Below are 23,163 nucleotides of genomic sequence, written 5' to 3'. Positions count from 1 at the left end.
ACCCGCAGACGGTGTTCAGAACCAACTGCCACTTCTCACATTTTGAAACCCGTTTGGGAACAAAAGTCATCGCGAAACAGTCATGTCTCGTCATTCATTCGCCCTGTTTTCTGCCGGCGGTGTTCTCACAGTTTCACCAGGGATGCAGTTCCAGATGGAGTACAACACAGAAGCATCCGGAAGCACCAAGCTGAATGTGTTTGGGTGCAAACATGTGGGTGGCAGCCACCGACAACGGAGAGGCTGGGCCTGTTCTCTCCAGCTGTCACTGGTCTTTCCAGCCACAGCATTCTGGGAGCTACTTTCCAGGGGGGACACTTAAGCCAGGTTAGCAAGGGATAGCAACAGAGAGAGCCCACGCCACGGGCCCGAGACCTAAAAGCCAAGAAAGAGTGCACACTTCCACTGCCAGGTTTTGGGACAGAAATTACAAAGCTGTACTAAATATCTGGGATACACACAAACTGAGGAGTAAGTGAGCAAAATACAGGACAAAGTCTCTATTCCAAGGAGCACGAACGACTCCAAGGTTGAGGACTCGGGGACGTGAAGCTGTGCCCAAAATGTGAAGTGCGGGGTGTGGGGGAGAGGAGGGGACAGGAGGAATAAGAGTGGCAGCATTAACAAGACTGTCCACAAGGATGACAAATGTTCCCTGGCACTGGCAGGACCTCCTCGGACTGTGGCTACTGCCGGCCGTCAGGGCCATCACTGGGCCACTGCAGGTGAGGAGTTACCCGTCTGAGAGACGCCTCTGCCCTGCTCCAACAACCCGCCCCCCCAGAAAATTTCCCAAACGGGCTCCATGAGTACATCTGCCAAGCCATCGGTCATCACCGCTGAGAGGGGGCAGGCAAGGTGACGCACGCTCCCTATGTGTGCGGACGCGGGCAACAGTCAGTCCATAGTCCTCAATTATGATTAGCTTTTCGCGGAGACCTCTAAGGTGCTACGTCTCATACAGTCTTATGGTTCCTTTTGTAATGGTTATCTTTGTCCCGGTATCTTCGCTTTCAGCGACTAACCACCAAGACAGAGGAGGTGCGCAGCCTGCCCAAGCTGTCCCAGGCAGGCAGAAAAAAGGAAACTCCTGACGGACTACTAATTGTTTCTGAGCACGACTGCAGGACCCGAATGCTTGCGCGCGCGCATACACACACACACACACACACACACACACACACACACACACACACACACACCGCAAGAGACGTACAAAGGAGGAAGCGCAGCCAAGGAAAGAGGCCCTCGGAAGGATGACCCCGACTGATTACTCGGAATCGGTGTCTAACACGCCCCACTGGCTCTGGGCTAACTCTTAAGAAAGCTGTGAACGCAGTCAACAGTGTGTGCAGCGAGTGGCAAGGACTTTACAGCGGTGTTCGGACGTAACACAGCATCAAGCAGGCCCCAAAGCCTTTTTTCTTTTCCTAGGGGGTCCTCTGAATACTGGAACCCTTAACCGAGGAAAATGCCTCATTAAGGAATTAGCAGCCAAGGATGGCTTGTATGTGGCCGTTTGGGACGGCAGGATCCAAGCCCAGCTTGGGCCCGGGTGGCACCCAGGCCTCTGCTGTGGGGCTTTCTTTTCGAGAAAGGATGAAGAGAAGGAGTGGGGTGGGGGGGGGGGGGGTAGGAAGGCAGTGCTGCTGACATCTGCACAAAAGGCTGGAACTTAAGTGTAATTTTAAGTCACTGCATCCCAGGGCGATTTCAAAATCCCAGTGCAAAGGCTTTATCTTCTAGATTGAGTTTTCGAACACATTTAACTCCTGAGAAAGTTCTCTGCGTAGAAAGGGTTGTACTTTGGACCCAATCTCTCAGTAGTACCGGAAGTTTGTGAAAAGGCTGGGCCGGAGGCTGGTTATGAAGGCAGGGGGGTGCACAGAGCTCGTTTTTAGTGTCAGGATCAGCTATTACCAAGTACACGGTCACTAATAATGCAAGTTGGCAAAATAAAAACAGAGGAAAACCTGGGGGTGGCGGGCATGCCCTCCCCCCCCCACCTCTCCTTTCTTTTTTCAGTTTTGCTCAACTCAGCTTCAGTTAAGCCAGCAGACCCAGCTTCCTTTGCAAAAGAAAAGAAGTCTTCCTGTGATTTAGCATAGTCTGTTGGGGTATGAGGCAACTAAGAAATTCATTTTGAAATCTAGTAGCACTGTTTAAAAATTTTTTTTAATGTTTATAGATTTTGAGAAAGAGAGGGGGGAGTGAGAGTGAGGGAGGGGGAGGGGGAGAGGGAGAGGAGGATCCCAAGCAGGCTCTGTGCCATCAGCGTGAGCCTGATGTGGGGCATGAACTGTGAGATCCTGACCTGAGCTGAGATCAAGCGTTAGGTGCTTCACCGACTGAGCCACCCAGGGGCCCCTAGTAGTACCTTTTATTCAGGCATATTGAAATTTGATTCATCGGGGGCGCCTGGCTGGCTCAATTGGTTGAGCGTCAAACTCCCGCTTTCGGCTCAGGTCATGATCCTAGCGTCATGGATGGAGCTCCGTACTGGGCACGGAGCCCACTTAAGGTGCTCTCCCTCTCTCTTCCCCCTCCCCCCCACCCCCCATTTCCTGGCACGCTCTCTCCCTCTCAAAAATAAAAATTATATTTGAAATTTGAATCATCAAAGCATTAGACACACTTTTCTTGCTCTCAAAAAAATAAGTATTTGAAATATGAATCATCAAAGGCATCAGACACACTTTCCTCAAGTGGAACAGCTCAGCTACTCACAGGCCATTGTGTGGTAAATGCTGGGCCAGTACTGACCGCTGTCTCTTTTCAGCCATACTCGAATGGTTCTGTGGAGAAAAGAACGAAAGAGTACTTTTTAGTAATTTTATCTTCTTTTGTGCTCCAGGGAAATGTAACTATTTATTTTATTTTCAGTAGTATTTCCCAAATGACCTCATAAGGTTAATCAGGTGGACAAACTAGAGAAATACGCCAGGACCCACAAGTACAGCACATAGTACATTATATGTAGTCCATACACTATTCACACACACACACACACACACACACACACACACACACACGTGATCTACAGTTACATATATATGACCACATATGGCAAGTTATGTAGTAGCTCAGAGTCAGGATTTCAAGTGAGTTTTTTTTTTTTAATTTTTTTTTTTTCAACGTTTATTTATTTTTGGGACAGAGAGAGACAGAGCATGAACGGGGGAGGGGCAGAGAGAGAGGGAGTCACAGAATCGGAAACAGGCTCCAGGCTCTGAGCCATCAGCCCAGAGCCTGACGTGGGGCTCGAACTCACGGACCGCGAGATCGTGACCTGGCTGAAGTCGGACGCTTAACCGACTGCGCCACCCAGGCGCCCCTCAAGTGAGTTTAATAATACATAAAATCTCATTATATGAGGATACACCAAGAAAACGGGAGAACTATTCACTGCTTTTCTTAGTAAAAAACAAACTGTGCAAATTTGGTTGCTTGCCATCTGGGCCAAATGAGGACAGCAGAAGATACAGACGGAACGACAATGCTTCTGGAGAAGCGGGACAGATGCGCATGGGAAGCAGAGCCCACAGCAGTGCTCATTTCTGATAAGTCCCAGCCTTCCTGCCCCCGGGGGGAAATCACCCCACGCCAGGTCTCTGGGCCTCTCCTTTCATCAGAACACACACAGGGAGATGAGGAAATCCTGTACACAGGCAGGAAAATGACAAATGACCAGAATAGCCAAAGATTGGTATTTTGGCTCATGTCAGAAGAACAATAAGGAACACTAAGACCCTTCCTCCTCCACTCACAGAACCTCCTCCAAGCTCCAGGCCTCTTCCTCTTCGGAACCCCTGGGACACTCGTGCCTCCTCCCGCACAGGCACGCTCTGCCTCTGCAGTGAGTCCCAGCCATCCCACTGTCCCTTCCTGTGAGCTCTGTCCCAATCCCTCTCCTATGTCTAACAGCAGCACCGACTCTGGCACGCAGCTGGCGCTCATTAAATGTTTTCACCTTAAACTAAAATACAGAAGGCTAAATGTTGACTCAACAGGTCACCATCTTGTTTGAAGTTCAAGGCAAGTATGACTGGTCTATGAGGATAAAAATCAGAACAGTGTTGCTTCTTGGGGAGGAAGACAGAATGTAAAGGGACACACAGGATGGCAGGGCTCTGGGGAGTTGGTTACAGAGTGCATGAATTTGTCAGGACTTGTCCAGCTGCAATTAAGATCTGTACAGATTCCTGCGTGTGATTAGATCACAATAAAGGAAGACTTAGACGTTGACCTTCACTCATCCAAATAAGTAAGATGACCCAGTAGCACAGTGGGCAAATTACTACTTTGTAGAAGAACTGAACACAGGCCTCGGGGTAGGAACAGCCATGTGTACAACATGCCCTGTCTTCCGGCCACTGCCAACTGGTTACAATGGAACCTTTGCCAACCTTCTACACATCCCGCCCCTGATCACAACTGGCTAGACCAGAAATGGGCGTCTGACCCTAGCTGAACCAATCAGCTCCTCCCTTGGGAAATCAGAAACAAGGAGCGAGAAAAACAGATCAGTGTCTCCAGTAGTTGAAATGGCTGTTTCCGGTCATATGTTTTGCGATTTGGATTGCAGAATGTATGAAGTCAACTTATTAAAAGGAGAAACGAGCTGCAGACGGTCCAGGTGAGAGTCCCTCATGCCCAAAGCAGAGCTATTTCCCGAGACTGGGGTTTTGCGAGGCAGACACCCCAGCATCCTTACCAGAAACACCCTCATCAAGCAGCCTAAGTCAGTCTGACTTATTTCTGTTGTTTGCAATCAAGCAAGTACCATATACCGTGTCTGAAGAGACACCAAGAAGAATATCAAACACCGTCTGTTCAGCTGAGCGCCATTAAACGGGGTTCACAAGGCAAGATAACCAGGCAGACTTTCTTTTGAGGTACCTGTATCGTGAAAAGAAGTTCTAAAGCGTCCAAGTTCACATCCAAAATTAAAAGAGAGGGGAGAACAGACTAAAGCATGTAGAAACAGACCTTTAATTTTTACAGTTTGTAATTCCACATCTTAAACCAAAATTTAACACTTTTCAAGGTAACATTTAGACTTCTCTGTTATGGGGTCCTTGGTTGCTGTTCATGATTACCCGACCTTCTTCTTTCCCAAACCTCAGAAGTTAAAAATTTTTCATAATACAGACCTTTGTAGTTTGGAGCCATTTAAATCAAGTTATGAAAAATGGCTAGTGGCATAGAAAGTGTTCACGTTATAATGTTAAGTGAAAGCCCTCTACAAAACCAATAACGGCAGTATGATACCAATTTTGTTGGAAGATACCATCTGATCAAACCTCTAGATTCAACTACCAATTTACAGGAAATACAGAGGAACGTAAACACCACCCCACGGGTGCATTCAGCAAAACTCAAGACCACAGGCAAGGCTACAGACAATGACCCAGTTCCTTCCACAAATAATTTGCATAGGGAAAAAAATAGAGATAGAGGATCAGGTTATAATTAAAGAGGTTTTAAGAGATATATCTAGCAATCCCAATGCACAGACCTATCTGGATCCTCACTCAAACAAACTGTTAAACACACGTGTATCGTCGTGAAACTGAAAATCTAAACACTGACTAGATATTTGACAGTATTAAAATACCGTTCATTTCTTTAGGTGTAAGAATGGTGTTGCAGATTTTTGCTTATTTGTTTTTTTAAGAAGTAAGCAGTGATTCCAAAATGTGATGCTGGCCCTTGCTCTCTGTTATCGGTACACCCACCACAGTCTGGCTCCGTCAGCTCCTCTCATCACCTGGTGGGTTCTTCCCTCCGACACGGTGGGCCCGCCCCGGGGCAGGTGGACCAGCGGCTGCAACTCCCAAGGAGCCACGCATTCCGTTGCCCGTGCTGAGAGCCCACCAGCAGTTGGCGGTCTCAAATCAGGGGTCCGTGTGACACTTAGTGCCTATGACTTCCCAACCCAGACCTCTATCTCAACGAGCTGCCGTCCTCAAGGGCCCCAAGTACCCCGAGCTCCAGTTAGGCCCTCAGCCCTCCACCCTCACCACTCTACCAAGAACTTCCCTCTCCAGATAGTTTATCTGGGCATACTGCAGCACGGGTGCCATCTCAGCATGACACAGCCTGTCACTCGCTACAGAAGGCTTTACGGATACATTTCATTACTTACGTTCAACATGAGGGATGAAGCCAAAGGAGCTGCAAGAAGTTAAAGGCCAACTCCTTGAGAAGCCTTAAATCTACCCCAGGGTCCTACTCCAGTTCCAAAGACAGGATAGGAAAAGGCAAGGCACCGGGAGATCAGAGCGTCGCACAGCGCCCCGTCAAGTCCACCGGCCTTCATTCGTGCGGATCACAAAGGGGTTAAACCTGCCAGGTTTTTTAAGGGCCTAAAGAAGAACAGAGTACAGACACATTCTAAAACCCTTCAAATCAACTCCAAAAGTTGTGGGTCATGGACACACTGGCATCTCAAAGAAGGAAGGACTCAGTGCCACAGGCTTTTCCTTGGGTCCTCTCGTGAGAAGAGCGATACTCAAAGGCAGAAAAGGCGGCCGGAGAAGGGGAAACCCTAAAGGTTATCTCTTCCAGCCAATCATCTAACCTGGAAAGGTCTAATTTTAAGTCTGCAAAGCTCAGAATGATATTCAAAACAGCCCAAGGTCAAAATGGAACCTACCTAGACACCGGCATTTTGTGAAACGCAGTATCATTTCCCTTGGAGGACAAACGTTAGTACTGTACTTTGGCTTGCACCCAGCTGACACACTGGGAAACTGGCAAGACTTAAATGATCTCATGGGATGTTTCGGTTGAAAATCGATCTTATCCAGGCTGCAAGAAGCCCATCCTTTCTTGGGAATCAAGTTCCAAAATCGGCACTTGACCTTGACAAGGTCTCTTTGTAGTCACACCTTCTCTCTGGAACCCTGCCTCTTCTCTTTTCAAGCCAATCTCTTTCCCTTCCTTCCACAACAACGCTAAAATCTCTCACTTCCAAGATGAAATCAAGACAATGCTAGGTTTAACCCCTAACATTCCCGCACTCCCAAGAACCTATGCATTAAACAAAGCTGTATAATTTCTACTAAATAATATAGGAATGTGTTTTGTATGGTGTTTAGAATAGGTCTCATTTGGTTTAAAGAATGACTGCAAAAACAGGCTTAAGTTGGGCTGTTTATTAAAAAAGTCAACAAATGGGGCACGTGGGTGGCTCAGTCGGTTAAGCGTCCGACTTCAGCTCAGGTCGCGATCTCACAGCCCGTGGGTTCAAGCCCCATGTTGGGCTCTGCGCTGACAGCTCACAACCTGGAGCCTGCTTCGGATTCTGTGTGTCCCTCTCTCTCTGCCCCTCCCCCACTCGTACTCTGCCCCTCTCTCTCTCAAAAGTAAATAAAACATTAAAAAAAAATTTAGGGGCGCCTGGGTGGCTCAGTCGGTTGGGCATCCAACTTCAGCTCAGGTCATGATCTCACAGTCTGTGAGTTCGAGCCCCGCGTCAGGCTCTGTGCTGACAGCTCGGAGCCTGGAGCCTGCTTCGGATTCTCTGTCTCCCTCTCTCTCTGCCCCTCCCCTGCTCATGCTCTGTCTCTCTCTGTCTCAAAAATAAATAAAAATATTAAAAAAAAAATTTTTTAATTAAAAAAAGTCAACAAATTCCACAGGCCGAGAACACTTACTATTAAATAAATTGGAGGTAAAATCTATTCAATAAGTTCTAAGCAACACAATACAGTTTGTGACATTTATAGGAGAAAACTATTAAAAACTCCAGGATGTTATTAAGAGACCATATAATCACAGAGTATCAAGATCAGATGGTTTTATTTCTACAAAACCACAATATTGCCTGCCTAGACGAATGTCTAAGCTGCTTTCTCTACTGAGTTAAGATACAACAGCTTAACTTTTCCTTTAATATTTTGACAAGTTTACACCCACGCACCTCAACTCATTTTCTGTTTTGCTTGCTGCTTATTCTAGCCATTTTTCTAGAGGATGGATTTTCTTTGAGATTCCAAGACCATGTCAATCTGGAAAAAAAAAAGTCTTTCCTTACAACCGAAATCTCAGAAACAGGTTGATCTTTGCGAGGCTCTATTTTTAAGCTATTTTAAAACAATAGCTTGACAGTTTTCCGAAAGGTACTTAGAAAGGAAATGTGTCATTTCTTTCAGGGTCTGCATACAATTTTTTTCAGACTTCTCCCCGCTAAGATTACCTACATCTACCTCCTCCGGCCTCCTAGTTAGAGAAGCCGGAACTTCCATACAGCTGCGGCATTTTCCGTGCGTAGATGAGAAAAGGTATTTTTATGTGAGACGGTAATGTTACATACGCATCGCCACACTGCCTGCACGCCGCTACCCACGCCTTATTTGTCCGCCGGTCTTCAGCAAGGTGGACGGTCCGCTTATTTTCTAGACAAACGAAAAGCCAACGCTCGCCTGTACTTTCTTGTTTTAAAGGTTTCGAACTGAAACGTGTTTAAAAATGTGGGGGTGAGCAAACGGACACCTGAAAACAATAATAAAACGCTATTGCTAGGGTTCTCATAATTTTGTGTCAGCACCGCAAATCAGAACCAGCTCTTTGGCAAGAATTTGTTCCATATGGTGAGCAAAAACATTTCCCGCCTAACACTGCTGGTTCTGCTACCAACAGTCATGACAACAACAAAGTGATTGAGACACTCCATGCTTGGCAACTGATTCTGAAGACATTGGTTCATAGGAAAAAAAGAATTACGCATTTAAAAAAAGTTACTCTGAGCACTATTCAAAGGAGTAAGAACTGGGGGGAATGTTAAATAATGAAATGGGCTCCAGGCATATTAATTCAACGGCTTACGCAGTCATTACAAATAGTTATGAAAACCATGGGTCCGTGATAAGCTACTTGAATTAAGAGGCTGTTGTAGCCGTTAAAAATAGTTGCCAAGACCATGAATCCATGAGAAAAGGTTTATGAAATGTTAGTTGTTTTTTTTTTAAAGCATAATGTAAAATGACAGAGCTAACTTCCCTAACCGGGCTGAGCAGGACCGGTAGGAGAGGAGAAGGAACGCACCTGTGAGACAGCCGAGACCTATGGCTCCTTGTTGGGGTGGGGGGTGGTCCTGGAGCCCTGACATCCAGAGAACTGCGGGGTCCCCCACCTCCGCTCAATAAGCAGAACAAGCCAACAATCAAACAAGGAGGAGGTATCTTGTGTGACGTCAAGACAGCATCTAAATGTGAAGACTGCTCACTCCGCAGGAATGTGTCTGTCAAATCATTCCCAACAAGCGCCAACCAGGCTGAGGGGTAAAACAGGCCTCAGATTAGAAGCTCCAGTGCCAAGGGCGGGCACTAGAATCAGAGCAATTTCCAGCAGGGTGCAGAGCCTTCTCTTTCTTTCGTAAGGCAGATCCTAAGAGGCTCTGGTCATCCCTCACGGGAGGTTCTCCCTCGGAGATTGGTACTGTCCTCAACAGGGAGTCATGCCACGGGTGAGGCCCTGAAGTCTGGAGCGTGTCATGCCCCCACCAGGTCTGGTCAAGGAACTGATGCATCCAGGAGGCCAGTGCAGAGGGCCAAGGACGTCCAGAGCTCATAAGGAGACTCGGACCTGGACACAAGGGTTAGAGACACTGGGTGAACAGAGAATGTCACGCCCCGGGAGCGGTGAGCAGGGGGCACAGCCCCACAAAGGAATCAGATGCAGAAAGGCAGAGAAGAGAAGACACCCAAAGGCCCGGGGGCACCGGGCCTGAAAGAGACAGGGCAATAAAAAACCATGCCTCCTGATCAACACGTGGCCCTGCCTGACCTCTTCTAAGTTCACAGTAGTGAACTGTAGCGGCAGACAAAGCTGCTTCCTGTATTCTAGACACACATTCGGATTCGAGAAAGACGACGTCAGTCGAGAACGTGATGCCACATCCTCATGGCAAAGATGACAGCCAGGACCTCCATTTTATACTTAGGGAGACAGAAGGAAGGAGAGTGCAGGCCCTAAAATCAAACAAACCAACGTCAATTTCTTTGGCCGTTTTGTCCAATTCCATCGCTCTTATGTCAAAGGATGATGAAAATTCGCATTTCAAAACATTACAAAAGTAAATAATTCAAAGCCAAGAGGCTTTACGTGATAAATAACCAGTAAAAAAAAAAAAAAAAAAAAAAGGCTTTTCAGAAAATTCCACATTTTGTCCTCCAAAGCAGTAAGTAACCCCTAAACAATAAGGAAACATGAAGCGTTACTTTTTTTCCTCCGAACAAACCCAGACTGTGGAATAGCCTACATCTAATTTCAAAGCTCTCATGTAGTTCAAAGAAACACTGACTTCTGTGCTAAACAGGAGCAGTATTCTTACAAAGTCTCTCTCGATTAAGACATATTCTGTGTATTTTATTATATACTGTATTTTTACAGTAGAATAAGCTAGAAAGAAAAAATGTTAAGAAAGTCATAAGGAAAATAATTTATAGTTTATACCATAAACTATATGTACCAGAAACATATAAAATAATTTATAATTTATACCATACTATAGAAAATCCACATATAAGTGGCCCTGCACAGTTCAAAGTCATGTTGTTCTGTTCAAGGGTCAACTGTACTTGCTGTTTTAAGCCACTGAATTTTAAAGTGGTTTGTTTCATAGCAATAACCAAATAATACAATCCTACCTGTTCCAAAAATAGAATACCTTTAAGAATACTTAGGATTCTGACCTTAAAAATTAAAAAAAAAAAAAAAAGCATTTGGCATTTACTGAGTACCAAGGATTTAAATGTACTGAATAAACAAATAAGTCCACTTCAACTTTTAATTGAAATACAGGATCTTCACTTTACACAGATGTTAATTTGAATCCCAAGAAACTAAAGAAGTTACTGTAAAAGCTAAATGAAGTTATTTCTCTTAATTAAATATCAGTCAATATTGTTCATCCTATTAAGGATCATAATTCTGCATGTTCTTTTACCTTACTATAGCAGATACATGAAACGCAGACTAAAAACCACAAGTCTGGTTAAGAATGAAGTACTTATTCCAGGAAGACTTAGTCTGTGATCTTCTCCAAGATATGCCTGCCTGATGATCAGAATGGGTAAAGAGGCTCCTTTTATCACTTCTGGTCCCTCAGACTCCCTCAAAGAGTGATAAAAAGCAAGTTAAACATATAGTTTAGGAAATCACCAAGTCGATAAAGCCTCCTCTGCTTAAGCTGGACTAGAGGAGGAAGGCAGACAGAGTCAAAGCATGGTTTTCCTTGTGAAGAGCACGTATCTCAAGCCAGAAGGCATCTTGTGGGAGTGGTGATTAATTTCATTTTTTAACCTGAAACTCCATGAGAACACACATCTGGATCCAATACATTTTATTTTCCAGTACGATTACCTTGAAAATCATGCCTACACTTTTGATAAATAGATTCAAAGAGCACACGAGGGCTGTGGCAAAATCACAAGGCCAAATTCTGTCTCGCTTGACACAGCAGCATTTATAAAACGAGATCTTTTTTGAAAACTCTCAAAAAACACCCTAATCATCCCCAAACAGCTGAATGAAAGCAATTCAACCATCTTCATATTATAAACTGATATACCAGCATTATTCAATTAACCAATTAAACACAAAATACAAACGATAGCATATGTTACAAATTAAGCGCAAGGCCTGATTCTTTTAAACTCTTACAAGAGTAAGTTTGAGGAAATCTGATTTTCCGGTCACTCTTAAGGCTGCTGATACTATTTCATATCTTGATAAACCACCAAGCATCTCTGTTACCATCAGCAAAGGATATTTTTTCCTACTCTGACTACCTTCAGGGGCTACAGACATAATGGGTAATTCTGGTAGCCTCCATGCTTTCTATAACATTAGGATGTTAGCCTGCAAGAGAAAGAAAAGGATGTGGTCATCAATGCAATCTGCTTTTATCAAATAAAGAGCAGTTTCCTTTCAGCCAAGTCTCTTGAACTCTGCCCTCTTCATTCCTGCCACAGAAAGCTTTTCTCCTTTGGTAACAAAAGGGGAAAACACTAGATTTTTATTGAATTGACCATCTAAACGGAAAGGCAGGGAAATCGGCCCCTTTTCACTGAGGATAATTAGATTGGCTGAGGAAAATTTAAATTTCCATCTCCTTTTCCAGGAAAGGAATTCAACTGCCCACGATGATGACTCCTGATTTTGTTACAGGCAGATCTCTATCCCAAGAGGGAGGCCCCTTGTGGGGCATCTCCCCCGGCTCCTGAGGGAAGGACGCTTCTCCAGAAGCCAGATGGCTGCTTTTCTACCTGCAGGTATTTTCTTTTTCACTTGAGGAACCATTCCTGCTGTTACCTGTTCACTATTAGCATCGAGATGATTTCTTGTGACCTCTGTGCTATCAAGAAGACTAAAAGCCATCAGAACCTCTAGGAACAGGAGCAATCCAGGCAGGATGCAGTCAATTTAGGGGCTGTGCAAAGCTTTCTTAACTTCAAAAAAAAAGAAAAAGTTCAAACTCTATCCCCAGCCTCGTCTTGAAACACAAGGTTAAACTCACCCCAGAGAAGCACAGTTTGAGGAACTAGGAAGAGTAGCCTGGTTTCCAATTCTGTTCCATGCTTTATTCCTACCAGGTCTGTTTAGTGATTCACTCATACTAACATCTGAGAGACCACGGCATGCCTGCTTTCCTTCTGTGAGTCTAGAATTTTGTCAAGTGCTACGGCCAGCCCCCAATAAAAGCAGTGGGTCCTGAGTCTCTAATGAGCTTCCTGGTAGACAATATTTTACAGATGTGGACATAACACAGGAGCACTTCCTGTGAGACTCCACAGGGCAAGGACTCATGGAAGGTGACTCTGATTTCCTCTGGACTTCAACCATTCCTTTCCTTTCACTGATTCCGTTTTGTGTCCTTTGTAATAAATCATGGCCATGAGGACAACCATCTCCTAGTGAATCATCGAACCGAGGGGGTGATCTTGGGGCCCCCAGACACAGCAGGGCAAAGATTTTATGAGGAAAAACTAATGACTGACATGACTTGTAAATGACCAAATATGGAAATGATGAGAAGGCACAACTCAAAGACTGTTACAAGAACTTAGGTTTGTAAGTCACGCCGAAAATAGTATTGCTTTTATACAGGAAAAACTATTTTATTCACACACACACACACACACACACACACACACAGTAAGCAGATATCTTTAGCTTTTGATGAGACTAAAGTAATTAAATGGGAAATAACAGCCAACATATATATGGTGCTTTCTCTGTGCTGGGCACTGTTCAGTGTACTTTGCATACTAATTCATCTAAATCTCACAAAACCGTGAGGTAGATACTATTCCCATTTTGCAGATGAGAAAACTATGGCACAGAAAGAATAAGTAACCTGCACAAGGTCACACGGCTGGGATTCAAACTCTGGCATTCTGGATCCAGAATCGGTTCTTAACTATGCTATAAAAAGAAAATGAACGTCACAAAGAAGGGCCACTCTAACGAGAGAGGAATAAATGCTTCTTCCCTTCTCACTTCTTGCTTTTATTTTCTAACACAAATCAAAGAGTCTACTTTTAGGCACTGCATGACAACAAAAACACAGCAGTTAACGCCCTGGTTATCTGTATAAGCTAACAACTTCCGGCTATGCCAGGTTTTCTCCTAAGCATAACACTTAAAAATCAAGTGGTTTATTCGAAATTGTTTCTGCCTGAACAGTTAGTAAAGATACACTCTTTCCCTCAAACCATCTTTTCAGTCTTAGAAATGCCTAAAAGGAAATACACATATTAAAGTAAACAGCTGGCATAACAAGAAGATGCCACCAAAAATATGCTACGAGTTGGTTTTCTGTCATTTTTATCGCTTACCAGCCTAAGCGCAACATCCTAAAATATTTCACAACACGGGAGCTCTGCCTTTGTTTGACTCAGGCCAAGCAAAATTTCTTCTCCAGGAAATCAATCGCCTGGCCTCCAGGCCCCTGATGCAACAATAGCATAAGCACGCTCATCCTCAAACTGTTTCCCAAAATTGAAGACCTCAGGACCACAGCCCTAACTTATTTCTAAGGTTTTATCACAAAGGTTTTTTTTTCTTTTTTTAATTCTATCCTCCAACTGACTCTAAATTTTTGATGCAGTCCACAGCAAAACAGTTCAAAAGGCCAGTGGGTCCAGGGAATGGGTTTTCGCTGTCTCACCACATTGCAGTTCTATTCTGAAAGCAGTCTCATTTTCTGTTTCCACTCTCAGGAAAATGACTGCTGTAGCTCAAGCCCTTCAACTTACCGCTCAGGTTATTGCTTTTATTTTTACAGTTTCCCAGACTAGAGAGACAATCATACTTTATTCACTGAGGAATTTTTCTTTGTAAAGTCCACGCATGTATCATTCTTCTGTTTTGCATGCTCAAGAACTGCCCGTTCCAAAGTGCAGGCAACTGGAAACTGAAGAGTTTAGGGTAATTACCACGGTAACAAAATCTACATGAATGCATACAAAAGAGTAGGGCCGTTTTTTTCTGTTAACCCTTTGCGGCCCAGTAACCCCGAATGTTTCTGCCAAAACCATGACCAGTGGGTGACCCCAGCATGATGGAATTAAGCTCGGTATCCCACACCGGTTTAATACTCTGAGCGGATTGTTCGCATTAGCTTTGTCATATACACAGTTTGGTTTTAATGGGAAATAAACTCGTGCATGTAACAAATGACTCCAGGCAAACATATCCCAGAGACTGATGTAAAAGAGGACAGACAAGGTATAAACAGTGTTCCCTCCCAGTGGGCCTACACAAGCAAGCACCGTGACCCGGAACTTGCAGAACCGGGGTTCTCAAAGTGGGGTTCCTGGGCCAGCAGCAAAAACAGCACTGGGAACGTGGAAGAGAGGCAAACTCTCGGGCCCCAGTGCAGCCTTGCTGAAGCAGAATCTCTGGGGCAGGGCCCAGCTATCTGTGTTTTAACAAGGCCTCCATTTGATTCTGATACATGCTCAAGTTTGAGAACCACTGTCTAGAGAGAGCAGATAAGGAAGTACATTAAGCCTAAACCAGGGTATCTCAGCCGTGGCACCACAGACATCTGGAGCCGGTAATTCTTTCTGCGAGGTGCTGCCTTGTGCATTACAAGGTGTGGCGCATCATCTCTGGCCTCTACCCACCAGATGCCACCAATTCCCCCCTACAGTCGTGACAACTGAAATGTCTCCAGATATTGCCAAATGTGCCCTGGCCAGCAAAGTCACCCCTCACTGAGAACCAGTTTTCGAAACTGTCAAAGGCCCTCCGCGGTAGGGTGCATACCCTATGTGTTCTCGGAGGCTCCCAGCAGGGCCCGGGGTAGCACCTGCAAGGGACATGCACTGCTGTTTCCCCGGCAAAACAAAGGGACACTCACACGGCATGGGATAAACCGAGATTACAAACGGTCTCATCTATTCAAGTGGTAGCACCAGTGAGTTTTCGGGCCCAGTTTACAAACAGAAACCACTTTTGACTTTTAGAATGTATTGAATTTTGGAGCTCCTGATGAGGGAAGTGACTGTAGTACCCACCTCAAGGGGAGATGTGAGGACTGGATGCCGCCGAATACATGGGTTCAATTCTGTACCAACAGAGAGAGGAACTTTTTTTTTTTTAATTTAAATTTTCGTTCAGTAACATACAGCACAACAATGGCTTCAGGAGTAGAATTCAGTGATTCATCACTCACATACAACACCCAGTGCCCATCACAAACCCATCTAGCCCACCTCCCATCCCTCTCCCTCCATCAATCCTTGTGGTTGCTCTCCCTCTCCCCCTCCCTGCCCAGAGAGAAGGGACTTTTAAAAGGTTAGCTATTGTTATTTCCAACGTACAAATTCTGATCACGTCGCTTGCTTTGAAGTCTTTGATGGTTCCTCACTAGCTACGAACTAAGGTCAAATTCCTAACAGTGGCATACAAAGAAGGCCCTTCCAAAACGAGACACTAGGACCGTCCAGCTCTCAGTACTCTCTCCTGCCATGGCCACTCATCCCCACTTTGCTCCGATCACCTAGAAGTGACGGTGGTTCTTTATTCCCTCCTGTTCTTTCCATCTGCCTGGAACAGGGATGTGTGTCCTCCTCCCTTCACACAGCCCACTTCTCTATCCAGTGACATCTCCTCTAGGAGACTTTCCTTGAACTCTGGCCCTCAGGGACACTCTTTCCTCTGTGTCTCCCCAACACCCTAGAAGCCGAGAGCACAGGGCATCTCTTCAACCAGTCTGTCCAGTCCTTTGGAAGCAAGAGATTTTGGCATTACTGGTCTCTCTACACTACAGGTCCAGCAACACAGTAAGTGTCTAATAAATGCTTGTTTGATAAATAAGGGCGATCAGTGTTCTGTTTCCTCCATATGCTGGTTTCAGCGGGTCAAGGGCCATAAAAATCAATGAATCAGAAGTTAGGAGGGCAAGTGCTGTGGCTTTTGATCCCTGTTGTATTCCCCAAAGCCTGGCACTCAATAGGTACAGTATTTCTAAATATACGAATGCATGAATGAATAAATGATTGAACAGTAAGACACCTATTTATGACAATGTAAAGACAGACCCCCACATCCAACAACAACAAAAACCCATAGCCACGTACTTTCATAAGTCTCATAAAGGCACCTGCTAAGAAACGTCCTACCTTCAAGAAAGCTCCATGGCCTGAAACACAAATTAGAAACACAAGGCTCTAACAACCTTCACCTGGTCTGGTCATCAGCAAAGGCCTTGCTGTGTACGAGTTAAAAAAAAAAAAAAAGAGCTGATCTAAGGCTCCCCCCAGAACATTTCAGTCCCAGAGCAGCTAAGTAATCACTTTCCATAAAACATTTATCAGCACTGCTCCTGGTCAGTAATCTCAAATATTCAGCAATTTACCCAACATGCATGAGTCATGGATAAGATATTTTACTGAATAAGATAGCTAAGTTTTATGAAATGTCTGCATCTAAGTTGATTATCACGCAAATATCATTCTTGTGCCCTTTGCCTTTTTTTCACATTCCCTTCGTCTCCCTGTGCCTCATATCCCTCTCTCCCATTCCCTGCCTGCCTCTGCACACCAACACCCAGGTCTTTTGCAATCACTCCCCACCTCCTCTGAGGTTGGCTACATTATACAAGCCAGGAGAGGCTATTGCCTGCTCATAATAACAAGACTCGAAAAGCAAAATACAAAGGTCAACTAGGCAACCCAGGAGGCTTCAAGTTTTCTGTGCCCAGAACAGGCCCTCAGATGTTGCTTACTTCAAAAGATAGGACTACAAAAAGCTGTCAGCTCTAAGCAAAGAACAGTACCTTCCATTTCCAGAAAGCCTTCTGGCTTCTGGAATATCACCATTTAAGAGCACTCATTGTAGCAAGGAAACACAATTTCACTGAGCAAACATCCGTCATTTCTTCCAAACTCCTATTGTAAAGCCACAAACCTAAACTTTCAGGGTTTTAAAAACAAAAGTTTTAAAACAAACCATATCTCTCCAATCCAATCGCACAGCCCTGGGCAGACCAAAAAGGTAAGAGTCCTGGGTTGCATTTCTGGCTTCAGCAGTGTCTCTGGGGCTTTCCTGGGGCCTCAACTTCCTCTTGGGTAAAATGACAAAATCGCACCAGATCAGTGTTTCCCAAATGTGTGAAGGGCATTCTTCAATGCCAGTTGTCTTAGTACAAGAATGAGATGACTTCAGGTGCACACAGGATAACATACTCTAGTCATTAGTTTAATTCTTTATGGCAGGTGATACTGGGTTTCTGTTAATAGTGGAAAACACATTTTTCTTTAAAATCAAAGCACCCAACCTTTTAAAAAAATAAGTCTCTTTTAGGAAAGAAAAACAAAACAAAACTATGTAGTAAATAGAGTTCAGCGGGTCCCAGCAGCTGTGAAGCAGAAGGGAGAGAGTGAATGCTCCTGGAGGTTTGCTGAGAAGGGAATCCTTCGCAGCAGGACCCGCGGTCACCTGCCTCCAATACTCCTGGCTCAGAGGTTTGAAACTGACTGCGGAAGGCCAAGAAATCCCCTAGAGGTCGCGACGCTTTCGAGGGGCAAGCAAAACCCCACAAAGGAGAGGCAGGGACGGGGGTCCCGGGCTAGACAGGCGCGGTGGGGGTCACCGACGGGAGAGGCGCGACGGGAAGGGGTTACCCCTATGGAGGGGCGCGGCGGGAGGGAGTCGCCGGCTGGAATGGGCACGGAGGGTCCGGGGTCCCGAGCTGGAAGGGGCGTGGATCCTGGGCTAGAATGGCCCGGTGGGGGTCACTGACTGAAGGGGCGCATTGGGACAGGGGTCCTCGGTTGGAAGGGCGCTATGGGACCGCGAGAGGAGGTCCCCCGCTGGAGGGGGCGGTGAGACCCTGGTCCCCAGCCAGAGGGGTGCAGTGAAGGTCCCAGACCGGAGGGGCGCGTCGAGGTCCCCGGGGCCGAGGACGCCCCCTCCCGGAGAGGGACTAGGCCGCCGACCCCACGATCCCCACACCCTGCCGCCGGCGGGAGTACGGGCCACCCCCGTCGCGCCTCCGCCGGCGCACGACCCGCCGGCCCTACCTGTCCTCGCTGGCCGTGATGACGCCGTCCTCCTTGGGGATGAGAAGCGCGGCCGTGACGGCGTCCTGGTGCCCCTCGATCTTGCTCAGCAGCACCGGGCGGCTGCTCTGCGGCCTGGAGTGGATCTCGGCCGCCATGTTCGCACGACGGCGGCGGCGGCAGCGGCCTCCCGGGCGGGAAGCCCATCAGCTGACGGCCGGGCGGGCGGGGACGCGCCGGTTCCGCTCGGGCTCCCGGGGCCGCGTGGGCGCCGCGCCGCCGTAAGCTCCCGAGTGCTGCCGCCCGCGCCCGTATTGCCTGGGGAAGCCGCGCAGCCGAAAACTCCGAAGCCGGGAGAGAGCCCCGGAGGCCGTCTCCCAACAAGTGGGAAAGTGACAAAGGTTGAAAGGTAAAGGCATTCACCCAGCAGTGGATTGAGCCGTTGGAGGGACGAGGAACTGTCCCCCAAACCAGAGCCTTCTGGAAATAATGATACTACGTCGTGCTTCTTCTTAGAAGCCATTGTTTGGAAGATTTCGAAGATATGGCAAGCGTGAAAAAATACAGTGCCATTTTTAGAATCCTCGAAAGACAGTCGGTGACACTCATTGAGTGGTGACTCTATACCAGGCACTATCCCCATTTCCTGACACGGATTATCTTATTTAGTGCTGATAACAACTTTAAGAGATGGAGAGACGGAGCTCTTGTATTCTCTTTGTAGCCGTGAGAAAACTGGACCACGAAGAAGTTAAATCACTTGCTTTAGGGCGCACGGCTATTAGAAAGAGAAAACTCCAGGAGATGGCGTGGTGCTGTGATCCAGATGTCAGTGCTGCCAGGAGCTGGCCCAGCGCTGACAGCTGCTTCCTGCGGAACATAAACACCAAACAATGCCACTCCATAATCATATATAAACACAGCCAAAACATGAAATTGTCCAAACCACACAAATGAACAAACATCCCTCTATGCTGGCTAACAAGAGTGACTCCTGTTTCTTTACCAGTTAGTTCCAGCTTTAGCCTCTGCCTAGTCTTCCTTCCTCTAGACAAGATTTAGTAAAAGCTCCAATCATAGAATGACCCCCATTTCCTGACAAAATCCAGTCCAGTCCAGAGGATAGCCCTTCTTCCTTAAATCCTCCCTAAAATCACCAAACACAAACCTAAATCCTACAGTAAGTTCTATCACTAAGGCTGCATAATTCCCACGATATGCCTTCTCCTGCCAGTTAGCAACCAACCCAACGTGATCAAGTACAGGTGCGTTCCTGGTGGCTTTTGGCTACAGCACATCAAGAGCTGCTAAGTTACAGTCATGATGGGGACCCAGAAAATCATTGACTCCCGAGACCTCCCCTCTCCAACCCACACTCCCCCCCATATTATTCTGACCCATGAACTGCAGACTTGCACTAGAGATGTACCGTACCCATGGCTATCCAGCACTTCCAATGTGGCTAGTCCAAACTGAGTTATGGTATGAGTTCAAAATACACACCGAATTTTAAAGGCTTAGTACAAAACAAAACAAAGAAAATAAGGGATTTCATTAATAAATTTTATGTCGATTACATGTTGAAATGATAAAATTTAGATACATTCAGTTAGATATTTAAAACGTTAATGTCACCATATTTAATACAGCTAATAGATTTTAAATCACATATGTGCTTCACCTGGTATTTCTATTGGACTGTGCTATACGAGTACTTTCTTACATGAAGTTAATAACATTTATTCATGGATTTATTTATTCAACAAACATGCATTGTATACCGACCAAGCACCATATTCTGACAAGATGAATAAGACATGGTTCTTGCAAGACTTTTACAGTGTGATGACTAGAGACTGAACAACTTTTTTCAAACAACGAACATTTATTGAGTGCGTGCTATGACCCAGACACCATTCTAAATGTAGCTGTACTCCAAAGACACAAAGGTTGCTCTACCATTAGGACTTAGATTCCAATGAAAGAACCGGATGATAAACAATAGAAATAACTAGATGACATAGTATATCAGAAGACGTTAAGGGCTGTGAAAAAAATAAAACTGAACAGTGATAGGGGTGATAGAGGGTATGGCAATTTTAAACAGGATGGCGTGGAACGTTCCAAGATATGTTGCATAGATCCACTTTCATAGAAGAAAGGCAGGCCGCAGATGCTCTCTAGCTTTCAGCTCCTTCAGGGTTTGCCTCAGCTGCAGAGAGCCACCAAGGCTTGACCATGCCTTTCACGGGGCAGCCCGAATTCTGTAACTAAATGAGAGAGGAGTATAGAGGGCTGGCTATTTCAGTCCAGTGTGGGACACACTGATAGGCAGAACTTGCTCCAGAGCTCTCTCATGGGTTGGATGAGAATTTGTCAGGCCTGTATTGCAGCCGACTTCTACCTAATCCTGTTACATCCGCCTCTCTTCATAGATGTGGATTCCTAATAAATATCCCGCACACCAATCTCTGTCTCAGTGTCTGCTTCCAGAGAATGCAACCCAAGGGAAGGCCTCACGGAGAGGGTGATGTTTGAGCCGAGAAGGAGAACAGGGAGTAAAACAGGCAGAAGTGTGGAAGAAGTCCTCTCCTGCCAAAGGGCACAGCAAGTGCTAAGGCCCTGAGGTGAGAGCATGCCTGGGAATTTCTAGGGCCGGCAAGGCAGCCGGTGTGGCTGGAGCAGAGTGAGTGAGGGGTACAGAGAGATGAGGAAGAAGGGCCACCGGACAGATAATGTCGCCCCTGGAGGCCATGGTCAGGAGTTTGGCTTTTACTTTAAGTGAGATGGGACGCCAGTGGAGGATTTTGAGTGCAGAAAACTACCTTGATCTGCCTTCAGTCTTAAAAGGCAAGGGTGTCAGTCGGGAAGCTAATCAAATAAGGCAGTCGAGAGACAGTGATGGCTTAGAACAGAGTGCAGGCGGTGAGAAGACAATAGAGTCTAGACATTTCTGGAAGGTGGAACCAATGAACTTTGTTGGATATGGGGTATGAAAGAAAGAGGAATCAGGAATGACACCGGGGTGTGTGGGATGACAAACTGAAGAAATTGAGTTGCCTCTTACCGATCTGGGGAAGATGCTTGGGCAAGAAGATGGGGAGTTCAGTTTTGGATGTACGAAGCTTGACATGTCCATTTGGAGTTGTTAGGAGACGATTATGCACAGGAGTTTTGTATATACACAACTGGGTAGCAGAGAAGTCTGGACTGAACACATAACTTTGGGATTTGAAGGGACATAAATGAAGTGCATCAGGCAACCCTGGGTGGGGTCTGTTTTCTGAGCCTGGGTCCTAGAACCAAGTAGTCCCATTAGCATATGTTTATTGAATAAACAAATTCATGAATGAATTTTAAAAACTGCTTAATACCTCAACTCCGTGAGTTAGTGGGAAAAGCTTCTTGAGACCCTACATTTTTGCTTTGTATATTACGTTCTCATTGTTGTATTTACTGAGAAACTCTCAAAGACCCGTCCTATTAACATTATTTGCTCCAACTAGATTACTAGATTATTTCTCCCAGTATATGGACTGTTACAGAAATAATAGTTCCTGTGCTTCCTTCTAACCCATGTATTTGACTAATGTTCAGTGAATTTTGTTCACATGCAGTGTAAATTATTGAAACACAAAGACCAATCATGATTTTCTCTCATCCCTTCTGAGAGAATTTGCTTCACCCAAAAATCCATCAGCTTGTTTTATGATACGTGCCAACCTCCATTTCCTCTCTCCCTCCCCAAAGAGAACGCTTTTATAGGCTATGATGAACCATTCAGACTTTCCCTCTTGAAAGGTTAAGAGACCCCAAATTGAGTTGTATGATCTGCCAAAGAAAAACAAGAGCTAGACAATAGTTAAAGACAGATTTTACTCGGAAACTATTGCAATAAGGGAAAAGAGACCTGTATGTAGAATTCAGCTCAATTCCAAATACAGCATGGACCAGTGGGAATTTATACCCAAGGGGGCTAGGAAGTGTCCGTGAACATTAAACTAAGTGGAAACATCAAGGGTAAAGGCAGGGCTGGCGGGGGGGGTGAGGATTCTTGACAGGATTCTTCTGAAGGCAGGCCAGGGTGATCAGGTATAACGTGGGGATAGTGGCAGGTGATGAATTTGATTAGCTATCAAGGGTGATCAAGATATTGAAGGTGTGGAATTCTTCCTGAACTGACTCAGGATTCTTGCTGAAAGTGGGCTATGCAGGCCTAACAAAGACAATGAAGCCTAAGGTTGAAGCCTAGTTGAGAAGAGGGCTTAGGGGATCCTGTCTATAGTTTGGTCAAGGGGAGAATCCTTATCACAGCCTAATATTAGAGATTCTTGAGTTAAGTAGTGGCATGCCTGGGTCTGTGTTTCAGGGAGATGAATGAAGGTGAAGAAAGGAAGGTGCAAGGCCTGGCAAGGAGGTAAGGATCGCCATCAGGTAGCTGCTGTGGAAATAAATTGAAAAAGGACTTGGCTCCTGGACAAAAGAGGGTGTTCATGGAAATAGAAATAACTGAAAACATCGGAGCCCAATCTGGGTTACTGGGGGGGGGGGTGCAAGGGAGGGAGACACTGATGCCATTAACAAATAGAGACACCACAGAAAGAGGTGCCTGCCCTTTGGGGATCTAGATGTTCAGCAGGCA

At 45.8% G+C, this 23,163-nt stretch overlaps 1 protein-coding gene across 5 annotated transcripts in view; it reads right to left on the bottom strand.

Annotated features, from left to right (window-relative positions):
- The window catches only part of WDFY1 (WD repeat and FYVE domain containing 1), a 45,850-nt gene extending 27,134 nt beyond the window's left edge, over nt 1-18,716 (bottom strand). The window contains exons 1-3 of one of the 5 annotated variants that reach the window (XM_047082775.1): nt 5,739-6,021; nt 4,791-4,899; nt 2,728-2,795 (exon numbers count right to left, since the gene is read on the bottom strand). In XM_047082775.1, coding sequence (XP_046938731.1) covers nt 2,728-2,734 — 7 coding nt within the window. In that variant the 5' untranslated portion in view covers nt 2,735-2,795; nt 4,791-4,899; nt 5,739-6,021. The other 4 variants (XM_047082773.1, XM_047082774.1, XM_047082776.1 and 1 more) reach the window with 4 other exon arrangements.
- Nucleotides 18,717-23,163: the final 4,447 nt, after the last annotated feature.

The sequence above is a fragment of the Lynx rufus genome, unplaced genomic scaffold (assembly GCF_022079265.1).
Source record: "Lynx rufus isolate CCGP_SWC_20201006 ecotype Redwood Valley unplaced genomic scaffold, mLynRuf1.p SCAF_2, whole genome shotgun sequence".
Classification (NCBI taxonomy): Eukaryota; Metazoa; Chordata; class Mammalia; order Carnivora; family Felidae; genus Lynx; species Lynx rufus.
The sequence above is the reverse complement of the archived record's forward strand: the minus strand, read 5'-3'. Positions and strand labels throughout refer to the sequence as shown.